The following is a 20031-nucleotide window of genomic DNA, read 5'->3' on the forward strand; positions in this document are numbered from 1 at the left end:
AGCACAGAGTTGATTTGGAGTTTTCTAACAACTTGTGCAATGAAATATCCCCCTGATGGTGTAGTTTCAAATCTGTTCTATAACAAGTTTGTGTGTGTCTGTCGTAGTCAGGGCAGTTCGTCCCATGTGTCCCGGTGGGCCTACAATGGGAGTGGAAGAGACAAGGTGACCCTGACTGTCAAAGCCAGTACAACTGTCTTTTGACAGTTGTTGACGTTAGAGGTAGGCCTTACATCCAAATTGGAAACTATGACACCTGGCTCTTTTAGCATCTTGCAAATTGTATCAGAGAATCAATTGTAGCAGAGACAGTTTCTTCCTCCAAGCCATAAGACTGTTGATGAAAACTGAACTGACTCTTTGCTTCTATGGCAACTACTGTACTTAATATACTGTAGTTATCTTCTTATTTAATTGTATTGTGCACACTATACTGTATTCCTGCAAAAATAACTTTGATTTAATTGTATCTAGTTTACCATAACCCTGTTCACTCGGTTGTTATGATAAAAATAGAGTCATTTCAAAAGTTCTTAAGAGGAATGCATCTCACCAACATCGGAAGTAATGTTTAGTAATGCAATCTAAGAAACAGAATGTCCTCATTTCAGGACGAGCTCATGACGTCCGATTGCAGCTGTGAGCTGGAACCTGTCACCCTTATCTGCCACAGACTCTACCTTACCACCCCCGAGAGACTGTCAGGAAGTTGGTGCCACTGACCTCGGACGGAACAAAGTGTCCTCTCTGTCCACAGGTATGTCAATGATAACAATTAAGGAACAACTATAATGTCTCAGTAAGCTAGGATTCTTATTTACATTCAGTGTTGTTCATAATTTATAAGAGGAAATATATCCAGCCTCAGTCATCTTTCTTATATATATTCTATCATTGCCTTGCCAAACAGTAGTAATGTTATGCAGCAATACCATTGCAAGCCTCTCAAAAAACCCAATCCTTCGTCCAAGTCGTGGGAGGCGGAAACAGGTCAAGTACAGGATTGCCACAGGGCAAAGTTTAGTGGGTGGCCACTACGGTTGCCATGAAGGCCTGTCTGGATCCACAACACGCTGGATAATGGGGCCCTGGCAAAGCTAGGTGGACCAATCATCTGCTTAGAGTATACTACCGATTGCAGATACATTCACGAAGAAACTACAGTGTAAATGTCTTGTTTCCCAAAGAGCAAAAGGGTTTAAGTAATACCCTTGCAAATGTCCATTCCCTGTATCCCTAACAGTTTTGTAGAAGTCATTATTTGCATTATTGTTTTAAAGGAAAACGGTCATCAAATTATTGCAGCTGATGCCCTATTTGGGCTTCCCAGAAAAATAGTCTGGGACCAGCATTGAGGGTCCCAAACATGCTCGGTGGTTCTTTTGTGACCAAGACAAAGTTGACTGCTTTGTAGGAAGTGCATTAGACACACCAACTGAGGTACACTGGATTTTGAAGAATGGGATGCATCTCACAATCAGTTTAGTTTCCCTAGCCCTCTTCTGTGTGACTTGTGTTTGTGTGTATAACCAACAGCTGGGCTAATGTTGAAAAAGTTAAAAGGTTTGATTGAAATCAGGAGAAGCCATTTATCCTTGGTGATGAGGCTCTAGCATTGGAATATTCTGTCCATACAAATATTTTTTAAATTGAACACACTAGATGAAACATGAACTGCTTGGTGAATGTGACTTTTTCCACTCATGCTTATTCACTTCATTTTACAGGAGTGGGCGAGGAAGCGCTGTGATCCAAAACCCAGAAACTGGACATAACTGGTGTGTTTAGGATGGCGTGCAGGCACGAGCATCCGCTGAAGTTCCTGAACCTGAAGAGAGGAGAGAAGTATGTTGATTGATGCATGTGGGTGGGTGGATGGATACTTCAGATGGGTAGCTGGTGTATTTTAGTTTTTCTAACATTGGCTACGATGACTGATGTTGAACAGTCATTTCCTGTTTGCAACTGCTGTGTTCCTGCTGGGGGACCTGAAAGCAATGCAGGGACCAGACATCACAACGTCTCTTCACTATGACATTGCATGCCAGCTGAAGCCTCATTTACAGGTAAAATTGATCAAATCAATCTATGTTAGCTATTATAATGCATTTAATATTTAACCACTATGCTATAGTGAGTTTCCTGAGTCGCTTGATACCATTATCAATGGCTTGAAACAGATTGCTCCATACCAACTTTGTAACCATAAGTCATATTTTACACACAAAATAACTGCTCCTTCACTCATATATATATATATATATATTTTAAGTCTCGATCTGAGGGTGGACACATTTACAGTGCCAGCCTTTCATGCCTAAGCTCATGATGCTGACAGTCAGGTAATGAATACATTTTTTTCTTTATCATTTATTCTGTTAAACACCAATTCTTTGTAGTTGCAGACAGTTGCCCTAACAGTATTAAGAAACAGCTAGTTGTAATTTGTCCTAGTCCCTTAATCATCACCCATTGTAATGCTTATTCTGGTTTCTGATTGTACTTTACATTTCAGGTCACTGATGGTACCAGGTATGTGACTGTGGGCTTGCTGACAGAGAACAAATGGAGAGGTTGTGGTCCTACCTTCGAAAAGTTGGGAAGATCACAAAAGAGATGAAACCTTCTCATCGTGTTGACACCCTCACCGATGCCCTCCTACTACGCAGCCAGGGTCAGGGAGAAGCAAGGTACAAATGTATAACTGGAAATCAGTTAAGTATTGAAACGACCCATTGTTCAGGATTGTGCCGACATCATTTAGCAACAAAAAAAACACTGATGTATTTTAAACAATTTAGGAAATGTATGTTCACCATCATATGTTATAGTACCAACAATACAACTCTGTCAGTAGAAGGTCCTGAACGAGGAAACCGAGGCAAAGGAGTAGTTGAGGGTGCTGCTAAACAGCATTCCAGGTTAGATTCCATGTGTTTTGCACATAATATGTAAGGATCCTTTTCTACTAATTCAAATCAGATGAATTGGAAGCAGGGCTTCAGTAGCTGGAGGCTTTCTCCGACAGAGACCCTCACAGACAAGAGAATGTTGTTCCTTACCTGGCAGGAGAGGTATGTGGAAACTCTGGCAGAGGAACATCGAGTCGCGCAAGTAGTTGCTACATCTCTGACCTAAGGTTTTATCCAATCTCTAAACACCCATTTCAGTCTGGTTTAGTCCTACCAGTCATGACTGCCACGTTCCTATACCCTACTGTGTGCTGTATCCTGGTCCCACAAACTCTTGGATCTGCATAGCTACTCCCTGTTACTTTATACTCTTATCACCTCCTGCTCTCACCTGCCCCTTTCCACTACATATCCCAGAAACAGGAGTTCCCCCTTCCCCTGCTTAATCTATTCTACATGAAGTCTTCTGACCTGTGTGCTAACACTTCATGCTGCATAATCCACTCAAAATGGATTTGTCCTTCCTGTTTTTTTTCCATGTTGAGATGCTTTCATGCTGTTATATTTTCATACACACATATGAATTTGCAAGTGAAATCCATGGGCAATCATTTTGACCTGGGGAAAAATATGTGCATTTTCCATTACATTCAAGTAGTTAAATAATTTGGATATGTAAACAATATACTGAATTCAATGATTTATGTTGGAATGTTGAGTGATTTAAAAAAATTTTTTTATTGCTACCCCTTTGTAGTGTGTGTTTGCCCTTTAACTGCAGAATCCCAGGTTCAAGCTCCACAACTATTTCCCTTCAATCGCTAGTGCATTGGTGGCAGCAGTGGGAGAATCCCCACGGTTGCTCTGGCCTGTGTTGGAAGTGATCCTCTATATCTAGAGAGTCTAGATCAGGGGTGTCAAACTCATTCCACGGAGAGACGACTGTCTGCAAGTTTAGTTTTTCCTTTCAATTAAGACCTATACAAACAGGTGTTCCTTACTAATTAGTGATCTTAATTCCTCAATCAATTACAAGAGGAGTAATTTACATACAACATTGAGAGCATCCTGACTGGTTGCATCACTGCCTGGTACGGCAATTGCTCAGCCTCCGACCGCAAGGCACTCCAGAAGGTAGTGTGTACGGCCCAGTACATCACTGGGGCTAAGTTGCCTGCCATCCAGGACCTCTACACCAGGTGATGTCAGAGGAAGGCCCTAAAAATTGTCAAAGACCCCAGCCATAACCTGTTCTCTCTACTACTGCATGGCAAGTGGTACCGGAGTGCCAAGTCTAGGACAAAAAGGCTTCTCAACAGTTTTTACCCCCAAGCCACAAGACTCCTGAACAGGTAATCAAATGGCTACCCAGACTATTTGCATTGTGTGCTACTCTGTTTATCATATGCACAGTCACTTTAACTATACATTCATGTACATACTACCTCAATTGGCCTGACCAGCCAGTGCTCCCGCACATTGGCTAACCGGGCTATCTGCATTGTGTCCCACCACCCGCCAACACCTCTTTACACTACTCTGTTCATCATGTATGCATAGTCACTTTAACCACATCTACATACTACCTCAATCAGCCTGACTAACTGATGTCTATATGTAGCCTCACTACTTGTATAGCCTCGCTACTGTTTTCACTGTCTTTTTACTTCTTTACTTACCTATTGTTCACCTATGTCATGTTCGTTATAAGGATCGGACCAAGGCGCAGTGTGGTATGCGTACATTCTTATTTAAAGAATGACCAACACGTGATGCTATACAAACAAATGCTGACAGGCAACTACACATAGACAAGATCCCACAAACACCCAAGGGAAATGGCTACCTAAATATGATCCCCAATCAGAGACAACGCTAAACAGCTGCCTCTGATTGGGAACCATATCAGGCCACCATAGACATACAAATCACCTAGACCTACAAACCCCTAGACAATACAACAACTAGCGTACCCACCCTAGTCACACCCTGACCTAACCAAAATATAAAGAAAACAGAGATATCTCAGGTCAGGGCGTGACAACCGAATACCTTTTTTGCACTATTGGTTAGTAAGCATTTCACTGTAAGGTCCACCTGTTGTATTCAGCGCGTGACAAATAAACTTTGATTTGATAACCCACAGACACTCCTCCCTCTGTGGAATGAGTTTGACACATGGTCTAGATAGAGGGGGAAAAGTTTAGCCTCCCTGTGATTAATAACACTAGCCTACTAAACTCACTTTGCTGTAACCACTAGGTATACAAATATGAATCAAAAGACATCCATTGGTTTGGATTGAGCTTATCGGGTCACTGTGTTATTGGTCACAACACAAGGTGTGTGTATGCACCTAGTCATCCCACAATCTACTTATGTTTTAGAACTGGCCTATGTATTGTAGCCCTGCAAAGCCGCCTGATACCACGAGTTTACATAAACGCTGCACAGATTTAATGTAAGGTGGCTTTGTGATGCTATATATTTTAAACAGCCCATGTATGATTTTCTTGAAAAAACAAATGTACTACTGGATCCAATGGTACAGTCAAGCCCCACCCTTCTATCACTATGTTGGTTGGCAGCAGTGGGATAATCCTCAGTCTTTCAGAGGGATATACCTAAATATTCTGAAATAACTTTTTATTTTCTAGAAAGATAAGCTTGAAATGGCCATGGTCTAATTGAGTGTTACAATTTTTTTTACTTTTTTCAACTTGTAAGTACAAGGTGTTGCCAGAAGCAAAGCAAAGTGAGGAACGAAAGAGAGAAAATGAAGCTCCTACACAAATATGGATTAATTTATAACAGTATAATTATTTTAAAGACATTTTGCTGGTCTTAGGAGAACTTTAAAACTAATCATATACATTGGTAGAGTTTGAGACTCGGAGCGAGCACTAGCAGCACCCCTTACAAGAAAAAATTTCACTTTTGAAACTGTAGTAAAAGTGCAGTAACTGCAGTCGACTGCTGTATTTTGGACGCAGTAATTGCAGAATAACTGCAGTGTACTGTAGTTGAACTGCAGTTATACTGCACTGTAAATGCAGTTACACTGCAAAATTACTGCAGTAAAAACATTTTATTTTGGACGCAGTATTTGCAGCATATTGCAGTTATAATGCACTCTAACTACAGTTATACATTTGGTGGTTCGAGCCCTGAATGCTGATTTGCTGAAAGCCGTGGTATATCAGACCTTATGTATACCATGGGTATGACAAAACATGTATTTTTACTGCTCTAATTACATTGGTAATCACTTCAAATCAAATGCATTGGTCACATACACATGGTTAGCAGATGTTATTGCGAGTGTAGCGAAATGTTTGTGCTTCTAGTTCCAACAGTGCAGCAATATCTAACAAGTAATATCTAACAATTCCACAACAAATACCTAATACACACAAATCTAAGTAAAGTGATGGAATAAGAATGTATAAATATATGGATGAGCAATGTCAGAGCGCATAGGCTAAGATGCAATAAATAGTATAGAATATAGAATATACATGAGATGAGTAATGCAAGATATGTAAACATTATTAAAGTGCCATTATTAAAGTGACTAGTGTTCCATTTATTAAAGTGGCCAATGATTTCAAGTCTGTATGTAGGCAGTGGCCTCTCTGTGCTAGTGATGGCTGTTTAACAGTCTGATGGCCTTGAGATAGAAGCTGTTTTTCAGTCTCTTGGTCTGAGCTTTGATGCACCTGTACTGACCTCGCCTTCTGGGTGGTGATAGCATTATAATAGAATAAGGCTTGTGATATATGGACAATATACCAGACTAAGGGCGGTCTACTACCACCCTGCGTTGCGTCGTGCTTAAGAACATCATTTAGCCGTGGTATATCGTCCATACCACACCCCCTCGGGCCTTATTGCTTAATTATACTGCACTCGGCGATTTTGTTTTGTAAGGGTCGTGGGATACAGAGAAAAGCTATCCTCCCGAACACAAACAAGAGGCTAAGAACAACCCGTTGGACCTGCAAAGAGTCTAGACAGATCTACAGAGAACGGACGAATGACACAGGAAAAACAGTATAAACACCGTTTATCATCTAATTCTACTTTTCATTATAACATTATGAAACAAGTTAAAATGGTTGGATACCAAATACCCTAGCTATATTTTTTACGTAGTTTTTCACGTAAAACGTAAGTGCAAGGTGTTGCCTACGCTACGACGTAAGTGCGCCAGGCAGCAAGCGCAGTAAAATCTCCAGGAAGCAAAGGTTGGAATTTAAGAGAGAAGGAAGTTCCTACACAAATGTGGATTAATTTATAACGCTGTAGTTATTTTAAAGAGATATTGCTGGTCATATGATTACACAAAAAAACGAATCATGAACGTTGGTAGAGTTTGAGACTCGTGGAGCAGCTAGCGAGCTCTCAAACAAACAAATGTCAAAACAACCCGCAGGATCTGCCGAGTCTTGACAGATCGACTTAAAACGAACGAATGACACAGGAAAAACAGAAACACCGTTTGTCATCTAATTGTACTTTTCATAACATTATGAAACAAGTTATAAATGGTTGGATTTCAAAGACGCTAGCTATATTTTGAACGTGGGGACAGAAGGTAATTTGTAAACCTGACCACCCCCAGAATAAAACAATAACAGATGCACAGATCGAGGAATATGTAGCGATAAAACATTTGGCGTGTCATAAAACTGTATATAAATATTTTAGTCTCTACCAATAGTAGCTCCTTCATTATCCAATGAACTGTCAACACTGCCAGCAGAAGTTTTGTCGCTAGTTAATGCTCCCGACTTGTTTAGAGCAGGCTGCACCGTTAGGTGGATAGCTAGTGCTAGCCACCTACCATCAAGACGTGGAGGTTAATGCTTGCATACATTTATATGAGTACCAGCTGTTGCTTGTTGGGACGAGCAATTTGAATTGGTCCTGTTTTATTTGACTGGCTGTTGAGAAAACTGCCGAAGAGCGAGAGCAAACGGGGTCGTCCGGTTTTGACACTTCATTACTCTTGGGTCACCATGGCGCAGCAGCAGATGCCAAGCTCTCATAAGGCACTGATGCTTGAACTGAAGTCTCTCCAAGAGGAACCAGTGGAGGGTTTCCGCATCACCCCAGTGGAAGAGTCAGACTTGTACAACTGGGAGGTGGCCATATTTGGACCCCCCAACACACTTTACGAGGGGGGATACTTCAAGGTGAGGGATAATTTAGTCTCAACTGGTTTTTGCCTCAGGACCCAAATTGAACCAGGTTGTCTCAGTTGCGACCCAATATTTGCATCGAGAAAAATACAAATACAATCAGGAAAACTATATTTTTATGCTGTATTGATATTAAATGTTTCAATTACATGAATGTTTATAAACTCACTGGTTTGAGACCACAGAATCAGCCAAAATAGCACTGCAAATAGCTCTATATTGAAAGTACTGTGATTGAAGAAAAATTGTTCAGAGATTAAATTATTTTAAAAATGTACATTCATTATAATTTATTCACACTTCTACCTGGTTTATGTTAAATTCAGGCAAGTATTTTTTTTTCACATCAAATAATTTATAAAAAAATATTAATAGTTCATTTTTACTCAGACACCTATGACCCATTCAAAACCACCCGCGACCCAAATTTGGATCACGACCCACCAGTTGAGAATCGCTGATTTAGTCTGTCTTGTCTGTGGGCAATACACCTGATCCGGGCTAACTCTAGACATAAAACAACAAGAATCAAAACAGTACTTTTAGCATAGCCTAACACAACACACTTTTTGTTGTTATATTTATATGTAGACAATCCGTGTTAGACTGGCCACTGTGAGTGCTAGCCCTTAATCATGACTCTAACCATAACATTACATATTTGTTTTTATTTTTTTTGCACCTTTATTTAACCAGGTAGGCAAGTTGAGAACAAGTTCTCATTTACAATTGCGACCTGGCCAAGATAAAGTAAAGCAGTTCAACACATACAACGACACAGAGTTACACATGGTGTAAAACAAACATACAGTCAATAATACAGTATAAACAAGTCTATATACGATGTGAGCAAATGAGGTGAGATAAGGGAGGTAAAGGCACAAAAAAAAGGCCATGGTGGCAAAGTAAATACAATATAGCAAGTAAAACACTGGAATGGTAGATTTGCAATGGAAGAATGTGCAAAGTAGAAATAAAAATAATGGGGTGCAAAGGAGCAAAATAAATAAATTAAATACAGTAGGGAAAGAGGTAGTTGTTTGGGCTAAATTATAGGTGGGCTATGTACAGGTGCAGTAATCTGTGAGCTGCTCTGACAGTTGGTGCTTAAAGCTAGTGAGGGAGATAAGTGTTTCCGGTTTCAGAGATTTTTGTAGTTCGTTCCAGTCATTGGCAGCAGAGAACTGGAAGGAGAGGCGGCCAAAGAAAGAATTGGTTTTGGGGGTGACTAGAGAGATATACCTGCTGGAGCGTGTGCTACAGGTGGGAGATGCTATGGTGACCAGCGAGCTGAGATAAGGGGGGACTTTATATATAAGAGTCTGTGAAGGAAGGTTCCTTCTGTATGTGCAAGTTTTGTTAAGAGCTGCGACGCTTGCTTGCAGTACGGTTTTGGAAACATAAGGACCTTGTATTTCATATCGGCGAGAAATACACTGAACAAAAATATAAATGCAACATGCAACAATTTTTAAGATTTTACTGAATTAGTCAATGGAAATAAATTCATTAGGCCCTCTTAATCTATGGATTTCACATGAATCGGAATACCGATATGCATCTGTTGGTCACAGATACTGTACCTGAAATAAAATTAGGGGTGTGGATCAGACAACCAGTCAGTATCTGGTGTGACCACCATTTGCCTAATGCAGTGCAACACATCTGTTGTCCCACTCCTCTTCAATGGCTGTACGAAGTTGCTGGATATTGGTGGGAACTGGAACATGCATGCTCAATGGGTGATGACATGTCTGGTGAGTTTGCAGGCCATGGAAGAAGTGGGACATTTTCAGCTTCCAGGAATTGTGTGCAGCCTTGCAACATGGGGCCATGGATTGTCAGGCTGAAACATGAGATGATGACGGCGGATGAATGGCACAACAATGGAGCCTCAGGATCCCGTCACAGTATCTCTGTGCATTGAAATTGCCATCGATAAAATGTAATTGTGTTCGTTGCCCATAGCTTATGCCTGCTCATACCATAACCCCACCGCCACCATGGGCCACTGTTCACAATGTGAAACTGCTCGCCCACACAATGCCATACATGCTGTCTACCATCTGAAACTGGGATTATTCTCTGAAGAGCACACTTCTCCAGCGTGCCGGTGGCCATCAAAAGTGAGCATTTGCCCACTGAAGTCAGTTACTACCGCGAACTGCAGTCAGGTTAAGACCCTGGTGAGGACGATGAGCATGCAAATGAGATTCCCTGTGATGGTTTCTGACAGTTTGTGAAATGATTTGGTTGTGCAAACCAACAGTGTCATCAGCTGTCCGGGTGACTGGTCTCAGACGATCCCGCAGGTGATGAAGACAGATATGGAGGTCCTGGGCTGGCGTGGTTACACATGGTTTGCGGTGGGGCCGGTTGGACGTTCTGCCAAATTCTCTAAAACGAAGTTGGAGGTGGCTCATGGTAGAGAAATCAATATTAAATTATCTGGCAACAACACTGTTGGACATTCCTGCAGTCAGCATGACAATTTCATGCTCCCTCCAAACTTGAGACATCTGTGGCATTATGATGTGTGACGACAACTGCACATTTTTAGAGTGGCCTTTTATTGTCCCCAGCACAAGGTGCACCTGTGTAATGATCATGCTGTTTAATCAGCTTCTTGATATGCCACACCTGTCAGGTGGATGGATTGTCTTGGCAAATGAGAAATGCTCACTTACAGGGATGTAAACAAATTTGTGCACAACATTTGAGAGAAATAAGCTTTTTGTGCGTATTGAACATTTCTGGGATCTTTTATTTCAGCTCATGAAACATTTCTATAAATGCTGGATCAGCTTCAAGTTTGATTTCCCAATAAATAATTTACCATCTACAGTTCAGACTCAGTGTCTTCTAATGACAACAATTGAGGGCAGAACTGCATGTGCTTGAGTGCAATGTTTTTTTACAAGTACATTATTATATTTATATTTTTTTCAGTATAAATTTCTAAAAACATAAGGTTAAATTGATTCACAACTTTTAAAGGGTTATGGTTCTCACACAGCCATATTTCCATGTTACAGTGCTTGTTTACGGAAGACAGAGTGGACTACCTGTGCTAATCAGCTTTATGTGTCACCGAACACCTTTGTGTAAACCACAATTTATGGTGTAAATGGAAGACAGACGACACAAATGTGTTGTCACTGAAAAATACTGTCGGTTGCAACTGTGTTAAAACAATGTAAAGTAAGTGTGTGATTTGCATTTGTGAATTCTTTTGATGGGATATGAAAGTAGAAGGATTTATGTTTCTAGAACCGTACCGCACCGCAATTGAGAATAGATTCACATTTAGATGGGAGTAGTTGGTTGCTTTGGCTTCCAGAGCCAATTCTCCCTTTAAACATAACATGTAAGGTCCTTGGACTAAGGAGTAACGTTAGGCACCTCTACTCCATTATTGAGCTGTGTGAGTGCATACCCCGGCCTAGAGAGCAATGTTTGACAAACTTGGTGTACCACTTTAATGACCATCGAAAAATACTCCTTTGTTTGTTATGTTACAACTGAGTTGTTATCTGTCACCCAGGCCAAAATCCACCAGTGGGTTTCAACACACTTTCTGAAATGTCAAAGTATTCCTGCCCTCACACATCACTGATTTTCTCTCATTTCCAGGCACACATTAAGTTTCCAGTTGACTACCCTTACTGTCCACCTACTTTCCGTTTTCTCACGAAGATGTGGCACCCCAACATATATGAGGTGAGGTGTACCACATTGTATGTTTGTGTAAGAGTTAAGGATGGATCGTAAGCTCATTCCACAACTAGCTTGGTACTTTTTGGGTGGCTCAGCCCGTTGGAACATTGTCAAATAGGGCGGTAAACGTGTGTTGCGAAACAGAGGATCACTGGTTCAAGCCCAGTATGGGGCAGTCGGACAGTGGAGGAAGCTAAGCTGTTAGCAGCACACTGACCCCCGCTTTGTTTGTGTGTCTTGCTTTTGTGTGATTATATGAATTTATGGCCAGTTGTTGCTATTGCTATGGAGTGTAACATGTTGCTTGTCTACAGAATGGGGACGTGTGTATCTCCATCCTTCACCCCCCTGTTGACGACCCCCGGAGCGGAGAGCTGCCCTCTGAGAGATGGAATCCCACCCAGAATGTCAGGTAAAACACCTGGGCTGCGTTCAGGATGAAGCAAACATTTAAGTGAACAGACAGGGTACTGTTCTGAACAACCTGTTGAGGAACATTGTAATGATGGTGGCTCAGAGGGCAGTTGTGCGGTGTGATGCTGGACATATTGTTCTAAAACATTGCAAAATGTTTCATCAACTGAACACACCCCCAACTCTCTGGACATGTGTATATGTATATGTCTGTATGTTCAGGACCATCCTACTGAGTGTGATCTCTCTGTTGAATGAGCCCAACACCTTCTCCCCGGCCAATGTCGATGCCTCTGTTATGTTCCGCAAGTGGAGAGACAGCAAGGGCAAGGACAAAGAGTATGCCGAGATCATCAGGTTCTTAGAATTCACTTTCTTTTAAACACAAAATGACAAACATCATCCTCGTTTATACACATGCAACTAAACGTGAAAATTCGGTGCAATCATTCACTTCATTTTTATATCTGGAACCTTTCACTCTTCTGTCGGTTGTGCTCTCTCCCTCTCTATTTCTCTCTCGCTGTCTATCTCTCTCAGGAAGCAGGTCGTGTCCACTAAAGTGGAGGCGGAGCAGGACGGCGTGAAGGTGCCTACTACGCTGGCAGAGTACTGCATCCAGACCAAAGTGCCTTCCCACGACAGCAGCTCGGACCTGCTCTACGATGACCTCTACGATGATGACATCGAGGAGGAGGATGACGATGACGATGATGCAGTGGGCCAGATGGCAGGAGAGGGTGGCTTCAATGACGAGGAAGACTCGGGCAACGAAGAGTCATGACCTTCCTTCTCCTCTCGTTGTTTATCTTGCTCCTTTCCACACCCTTCCTACCGAGGACTCCGCTGCAGCCTCGTCCTGTTCTGTCCTTACTTTCTGATTCCTTCCCACGTGCGCACACACACACTCTTGCTGGCTCCATCCCTTCTTGAAGGCGTCTCCTTGTCACTTACTTTACCTTGAGATTTGTTTCAATCTCTGTCAAACATGCCCAAATGCATAATTTTAACATCTGTATGGGGATCAGATGTATTTGCTTTATTATGGCATTTTTTGTTTTTCTAATTTATCTCCCTCATTGACATTCATGAGGCATAATCAGTGGGTTAGTTTATGCAACTTTACTTGTGGTCAATTATATCACAAAGTGATATAAACCAAAATGATTGTTTCTCTTTCAACTATTTGATGGGTCCTTATTAAACAGAATTGCATGCCTTTTGATGACACGAATTTGGCATGTATGCTGACTACCAGTGTTGCAAAAAACATTTTGTGAGAATTGCAATTGGCTGCTTGATTTGTCGCTAGATTACATTTTGCTGTTGCTGCCACAACTTCACGGCTCCAATTTGCATTGCTGCGGTCCCCGAAATTCGCCCCTTTTCCTGCCGCACACCCCTTCCCCTTGTGCTTTTCTGCCTGTGTGTGCACCTGCTGTGACTTCTGTTGCATAGGCAGCTATTCCCAATCTTGTTTGTGGGAAAAGTCGCTAAATGGTATCAAAACTCCCCAAAGGCAGCCTGAAAAGTAGTTTGACGCTAGGTTCTTTGAAAAAAGTCGCTGTGGGGGTCTGAGCTCTCTAAATATAGCGACTTCAAGTTGGCAACACGGGTCTCTATCCCTCCCAGGGTTCTATCCCTCCCAGGGTTCACATACACATTCCTCTTACAAACTCATTTAATTCCTTTTAAACTATATAGTGTAAAACCAAATCCTATTCAGATGTAAAACCAATTTAAATTAACTCATATTTGTTCTTATGCTGTGTAACAAGAGTGGTAAGATGCACTCAATGAACATACCCCTCTCTTACTCTGTCTCACACAGTCAACAAAATGACGACCCTTTAATAAAAATAAACTAATTTTCTGTATTGCCCTGACAGGGATCTGAACACAAAAAGGACACTTATTTTGCCATTTTTGGTAGGTTCCCCATTTTTCTCTGAGTAATCTACTCAATCAAAGATCGCTAACAGAAAGGAAGGGTTGGGCACTCCCTACCAACAAGCATCTCTTTGAGTGGATGCATCTCAGCATGCATCTCTCCAACCAGAGACAGCAGAGAAGCAATCTCTGCTCCAAACTCTAAATGTACCTGGAACTGATGAAGGGACGCAGAGACAGGATGCTAAGACTTACACCTGATGTCATTTGAGCTCTCAAACAGAAGATGCTCCCGAGTATTGGTACCGTACCAGCGCTGGAAAATTTCCATGGAGACTGGACTGGTGATAGAGTTGTTTCCGTGGAGACTGATTTGTAACTACACTATCTTTCTTTGGGGGACTTGAACACCAGGGATTAATGAGACAAGCGGACCCCCCCCCCCACACACACACAGAGCGGTGGAGCCATGAGAATGCTCTGCACAGAAAACAGCAGGAATCACTGCTGTTTCAAGAACATTTGATCTGTTTGTTTGTATTTGCTGTAGTCTATAATCTCCCATTCAAGGTTTGATGAAAACATCTCACTTTACCCAGATACACAGGCAATGAATGCTGGATCACCATAGGAAGTGTTGGCCATTCCATAACACTTTGTTACAGCTTTCGTTTGGGGTGTCTGTGTCACCTACCTCCTCTACATGTGTATGTGCAACAGGCCTAGGTTCCCGTACTATTTGAAATCATTTCAAATGTCACAAAAGTGCAAACCTCACCTACCAGACATCCCAGACTGGCAAAAGCTAACTAATTGTAGATTTCAAATAGTATTTGAACACAGGTCTGATGACCAAGAGATTTTGAGGGAAACGTTAACTGAATGTCACTTAAAAGGCTTGGATTTTTTTATTTTGAGTCTGATAGTCCATAAGGGCTTCCAGAGTCAATGAGATTCATGATGTTTTGTTGAGAAAGAGATCCTCTCCCCAGTTCTAGTCACAGGCCCCTTGACCCCAGATAGGTGATCAATAAATAGAAAAGCATTCAGTTTGGCAACAAGTGGAGTGCTACATAACTATTAATACTAATTTATTAGATCATTAATTTCAAGGATAGTGTAGAGACTTGGGGCTCGATTCAACCAAACCCACTGGGCAGTATTCACGCAGTAGCATGTAGGCCTAAGCATACTAGGTAAACAAATATATTGCGTAAACATTGCCAAAGCAGGTTGGCTTTGATACGGCCATTGGTGTCTTTCAGCTATTAAGTGTTTAAGTATAACATTCTCATTGTTTTTGTTTTCCTTGGTCTAACTTAACATGTGTCATGAATTTTTTCTTGTAATGGATGTTCACCAAAGATAAGAGGCTTTCTTTTGTGAGTGTAAGGCTTTATCTTTGGGTTGTTTGTTGCACAAATAAATAGAGGGCACTGGAAATGTTGTCAAAGCTATTGCAAAGTGAGGTTACTTTTGACCATTAATAATCCACTGGTTTGATATGAATTGGGGTTTCAAAGAAAAACAAAATGCATTCAAATGAAATGCCCCTCAAAGTTTACTGATGGTAAAATTGGTGGGTGCAGAGGCAACCTAGTCTCAATCACAAGTGTCGGCAGCATTGAGTGCCTCCCACTACTGATATCCCTGTGTGTTATGGGGTGAGGTGAGGCTCTTAACCTTCTGCCTTACATCCTCTCTTGAAAGCCACATGGGCCTGAATAGAAAGAAAGATATAAACAGTATCAACTGTATAACTGGGCAACAAGGTATAAGCATTATACTTTCAGGCTTTTTATTTTTCCCCTCGCATATCTCTTCAGAGTGATGGGAAGTAGCCCTTCCTTTTACCCTCTGCTTGGCTGCAGATGCGATTCTAAAGCAATCACTGGTAGAGGACATGTCTGTAGAGGGCTTCAGGCTGATAGCATTAACTACATGGAGCATGGCCTTGCTATTTTGGATTAAAACATCACCCACAAGGACCTGAAGTTGGTTGGAGGCTTTTGAGATTGAATTTGCAGCTACATCCATGATCTTGGACTTGCCCTGTGGGTTGTCCATGTCTGTGGCATGTTCCACTATGGGATGACTGCTGACTAGCTCCAGGTAGATGGAAATGACCTGTCTTGACTAGGTTAGCTGCATCGGTGGACACACCATAGAAATAGAATGATTAGAAAGGGTGTGTCCAGTCGAGTCAGTGGTAGCACAATGGGTGGACTGGCATTCTATTTCTATGGGCCATACAGCCATCCAGGCTTGCACACTTTCAGCTACTTTGAATGGGGCCACAATTCATCGCTCCCAATACTTGGGCGATGACGAATGGAGGTGTTGAGTCGCAGCAGCTCCCACTCATTGGTAAAGATGTAGGGGATTATGGTGATATTATTTATCAAGGTGCAGCTGCTACTACTCTTAAACCTTTGGATGCCATCTACCATAGTGCCTTTTGTTTTGTTACAGATGACAGTTTTCATAGCCGAGAGCTGTCACAAGCATTTGCATAGAGGTACTTCTCGCCAAGTAACTCCGCAAAGCTCTGAGCGAATGTACTGTATGTACATACAGTACATTCTAAGAAAATAGTTTTAAGATGGAAATGGTAATGGTACAGGTTCAACATTTTCTCTGTGTGGATGGTTAAAGCTTCCTTTCAAGCACAGCCGGTTTCATTTCAACAGTGGGACTTAAACTTGAACGTTTTGTTATCTCGTTACTTGGGCGGGTTAGGGTTCATTGACAGGTTAGGGATGAGACAGGTTTCAAACCAAACTCCCACTATTTAAATAAAACGGACTGTTTGAATGAAATATTATATATTTTGATTTATTTAAATGACTTAACACTCCAATTACATTAAGAGAGGTGTCTATTTTATTCAACTATTGGGCTTTTCATGATTTGAATCGTAGTCATATGATGATACTTTTATTTGTTTGATTGAAAGCTGACCATTTGTTCATTTAAGAAACTATAGACTGGACTGTGTGGTTTGAGTTCCACCCCTCAGACAAGTTCCTGTATATAATACTGATAAAATATATTTTGTTACGCAATTAAAACATTGATGCAATGAGTTATAAAGAGATACAGTGCATTCGGAAAGAATTCAGACCTCTTGACTTTTTCCACATTTTGTTACGTTACAGCCTTATTCTAAAATTGATTGAATTGTTTTTTTCCCCTCATCAATCTATACACAATTCCCCATAATGACAATGCAAATACTTGTCCCGAAGCCAATCCTGCGTTGTCTTGGCTGTGTGCTTAGGGTCGTTGTCCTGTTGGAAGCTGAACCTTCGCCTCCAGTCTGAGGTCCTGAGTGCTCTGGAGCAGGTTTTCATCAAGGATCTCTCTCTACTTTGCTCTGTTCATCTTTCCCTCGATCCTGACTAGTCTCCCAGTCCCTGCCGCTGAAAAACCTCCCCACAGCATGATGCTGCCACCACCATTCTTCACCGTAGGGATGGTGCCAGGTTTCCTCCAGATGTCACGCTTGGCATTCAGGCCAAAGAGTTCAATCTTGGTTTCATCAGACCAGATAATCTTGTTTCTCATGGTCTGAGAGTCTAGGTGGCTTTTGGCAAACTCCAAGTGGGCTGTCATGTGCCTTTTGCTGAGTGGCTTCCGTCTGGCCACTCTACCATAAAGGCCTGATTGGTGGAGTTTTGCAGTGACGGTTGTCCTTCTGGAAGACTCTCCCATCTCTACAGAGGAACTCTGAAGCTCTGTCAGAGTGACCATCGGGTTCTTGGTCACCTCCCTGACCAAGGCCCTTCTCCCCCGATTGCTCATTTTGGCCGGGTAGCCAGCTCTATGAAGAGCCTTGGTGCTTCCAAACTTCTTCCATTTAAGAATGATGAGGCCACTTTGTTCTTGGGGACCTTCAATGCTGCAGAAATGTTTTGGTATCCTTCCCCAGATCTGTGCTTCAACACAATCCTGTCTCGGAGCTCTACGGCCAATTCCTTCAACCTCATGGCTTGGTTTTTGCTCTGACATGCACTGTCAACTGTGGGACCTTATATAGACAGGTGTGTGCCTTTCCAAATCATGTCCAATCAATTGAATTTACCACAGGTGGACTCCAATCAAGTTGTAGAAACATCTCAAGGATGATCAATGGAAACAGGATTCACCTGAGCTCAATTTCGAGTATCATAGCGAAGGGTCTGAATACTTATGTAAATAAGGTATTTGTTTTTATTTTGAAAGCCTTTCTAAAAACCTGTTTTCGCATTGTCATTATTGTGTATAGATTGATGACAAAAACAAAAAATAATTTAATCAATTTTAGAATTATGCTGTAACGTAACAAAATGTGGAAAAAATCATGGGGTCTGAATACTTTCCGAATGCATTGTACATTGCACTGTCATGCTTTATCTTGTTCTAATTTACGGCATCAGTCTAGATGGCTGTGAATGATAAGAAAATAAACAATTGTTATCTACAATATAGTGAGACAACTGAACGTTTTTAGCAGTAGCAGAGCTGATCCCATTCAAATAAACAAAACAAAACAGACACCTGAGACTGAAACATATTCAAATAACCTGATGACCGGTTGCCTAACACCTGTGTGTGATGTCTTTTTTTTCAGTTTTTGTACATAAAACATTTAAGAAAAAGAAAGCTCAGTCCAAAATTAAACGTGTTATTGTAAAATCATATCGGATATAAACATTCCTTCCAGAGGAAGATCATTCAAGTGACAAATGATGGTGTTTGTATATTATTTTATGAAAGTAAAGTGTTTGAAATGGGCTTCAGCAAAGACAAAAAGAGGACAAATAAATATGGGACAATCACATTCCTCCAAAAATGACCAACAAGCATGTGGGCAGAAAGCGCTACTGCACACAGACCATAAAAAATACATTGTGATGTTGGACATGACTAGGACCAGATGGAATCTGAGGTGCCAATTTCTTACCAATTGGTGACAGACATCAACTCCAACAGAATTCAAACTATTGTCTCTTCCCAATTTGCACCCTCCCTTGAGGCATGCCTGCATTAGGAAGTCAATTAGAGTCTGTCTTAGTGGATTTACATTTTGTGGTTGTTGGTATACACCGAGTGTGCAAAACATAAAGAACACCAGCACTTTCCATGACATCAGTCAGTGGGCAGCTGCCTACAGTGTCAGCTGCAATGTCAAACAAGCCCTGAGGCTTTAGCATCCTGTTTTCTAAATGTCCATGTAATGCTCTGCGCATGTGCTATACAAAACCTTTACAGGGCCAGGCCAACAGGTTGCTAAGCCACTGATGCACAGAATATCATTCCCAAGGCGAGTGTTTCCCAACTCCAGTCCACCCAACAGGACTAATTTGTGTTTTAGCCCCGGACAAACACACCTGATTTAACTAATCATCGAGCCCTCAATGAGTTGAATCAGGTGAGTTTGTCAGATGCTACAACAAGAATGTTTGCTGTTGGGGGTACTCGAGGACTGGAGTTGGGAAACATTGCCCTAGACATAGGGTTTTAAAGGCAATGCAGTTTCCCGACCTTGTGTAAGAAAAGAAGAGGTTGAACAGCAGAACTGGGGGAAAAAAACAGGAAGGTCACTACGAGAGCTATGCACCCATTGTCATAGGGGATCAGATCCTTCACCACCGACACAATAAGAGACGACCCGAAACTGACCACCAGCGTCGCCAAGATGACCATGATGGTTCTGAAAGCCCTCATCTTCAATTGTTCACTCTGCTTCTTGTCCCCGCCCCCTTCCCCCGGCCCTGGACGAATCAGAACCCTCAGAACGGCCAGGCTACAGAAACACATGAACATTAAAGGGGATAGGAACAAGCCAAAAAGCAGTTTGGTGGGATAAAATGGAAAACACCATACCATCACCCCCACCCAGCCCAGGGAAA

The 20031-nt window shown here is 41.7% G+C and overlaps 1 protein-coding gene and 1 long non-coding RNA gene across 2 annotated transcripts; both read left to right on the forward strand.

Moving 5' to 3' along the window:
- Positions 1 to 619: 619 nt before the first annotated feature.
- LOC112249654 lies at positions 620 to 4003 on the forward strand. Its single transcript, XR_002953374.2, has 3 exons — positions 620 to 757; positions 1728 to 1845; positions 1949 to 4003. It is a non-coding gene; the product is annotated as an uncharacterized LOC112249654 (long non-coding RNA).
- Positions 4004 to 7116: 3113 nt separating this feature from the next.
- On the forward strand, positions 7117 to 15584 carry LOC112248174 (ubiquitin-conjugating enzyme E2 R2-like). The gene is made up of 5 exons (XM_024416983.2): positions 7117 to 8110; positions 11750 to 11836; positions 12148 to 12245; positions 12470 to 12604; positions 12788 to 15584. The coding sequence occupies exons 1-5, from the start codon at positions 7934 to 7936 to the stop codon at positions 13029 to 13031; spliced, it is 741 nt and encodes a 246-aa protein (XP_024272751.1). The 5' UTR covers positions 7117 to 7933; the 3' UTR covers positions 13032 to 15584.
- The last annotated feature ends 4447 nt before the right edge of the window (positions 15585 to 20031 follow it).

This window comes from Oncorhynchus tshawytscha, linkage group LG04 (assembly GCF_018296145.1).
Source record: "Oncorhynchus tshawytscha isolate Ot180627B linkage group LG04, Otsh_v2.0, whole genome shotgun sequence".
NCBI classification, from domain to species: Eukaryota; Metazoa; Chordata; class Actinopteri; order Salmoniformes; family Salmonidae; genus Oncorhynchus; species Oncorhynchus tshawytscha.

Coding starts and splice junctions, on each gene's coding strand:
- LOC112248174 (XM_024416983.2), top strand. CDS start 7,934: ATGGCGCAGCAGCAGATGCCAAGCTCTCATAAGGCACTGATGCTTGAA. Junction 11,837..12,147: donor GGCACCCCAACATATATGAG/GTGAGGTGTACC, acceptor GCTTGTCTACAG/AATGGGGACGTGTGTATCTC. Junction 12,605..12,787: donor GAGTATGCCGAGATCATCAG/GTTCTTAGAATT, acceptor TATCTCTCTCAG/GAAGCAGGTCGTGTCCACTA.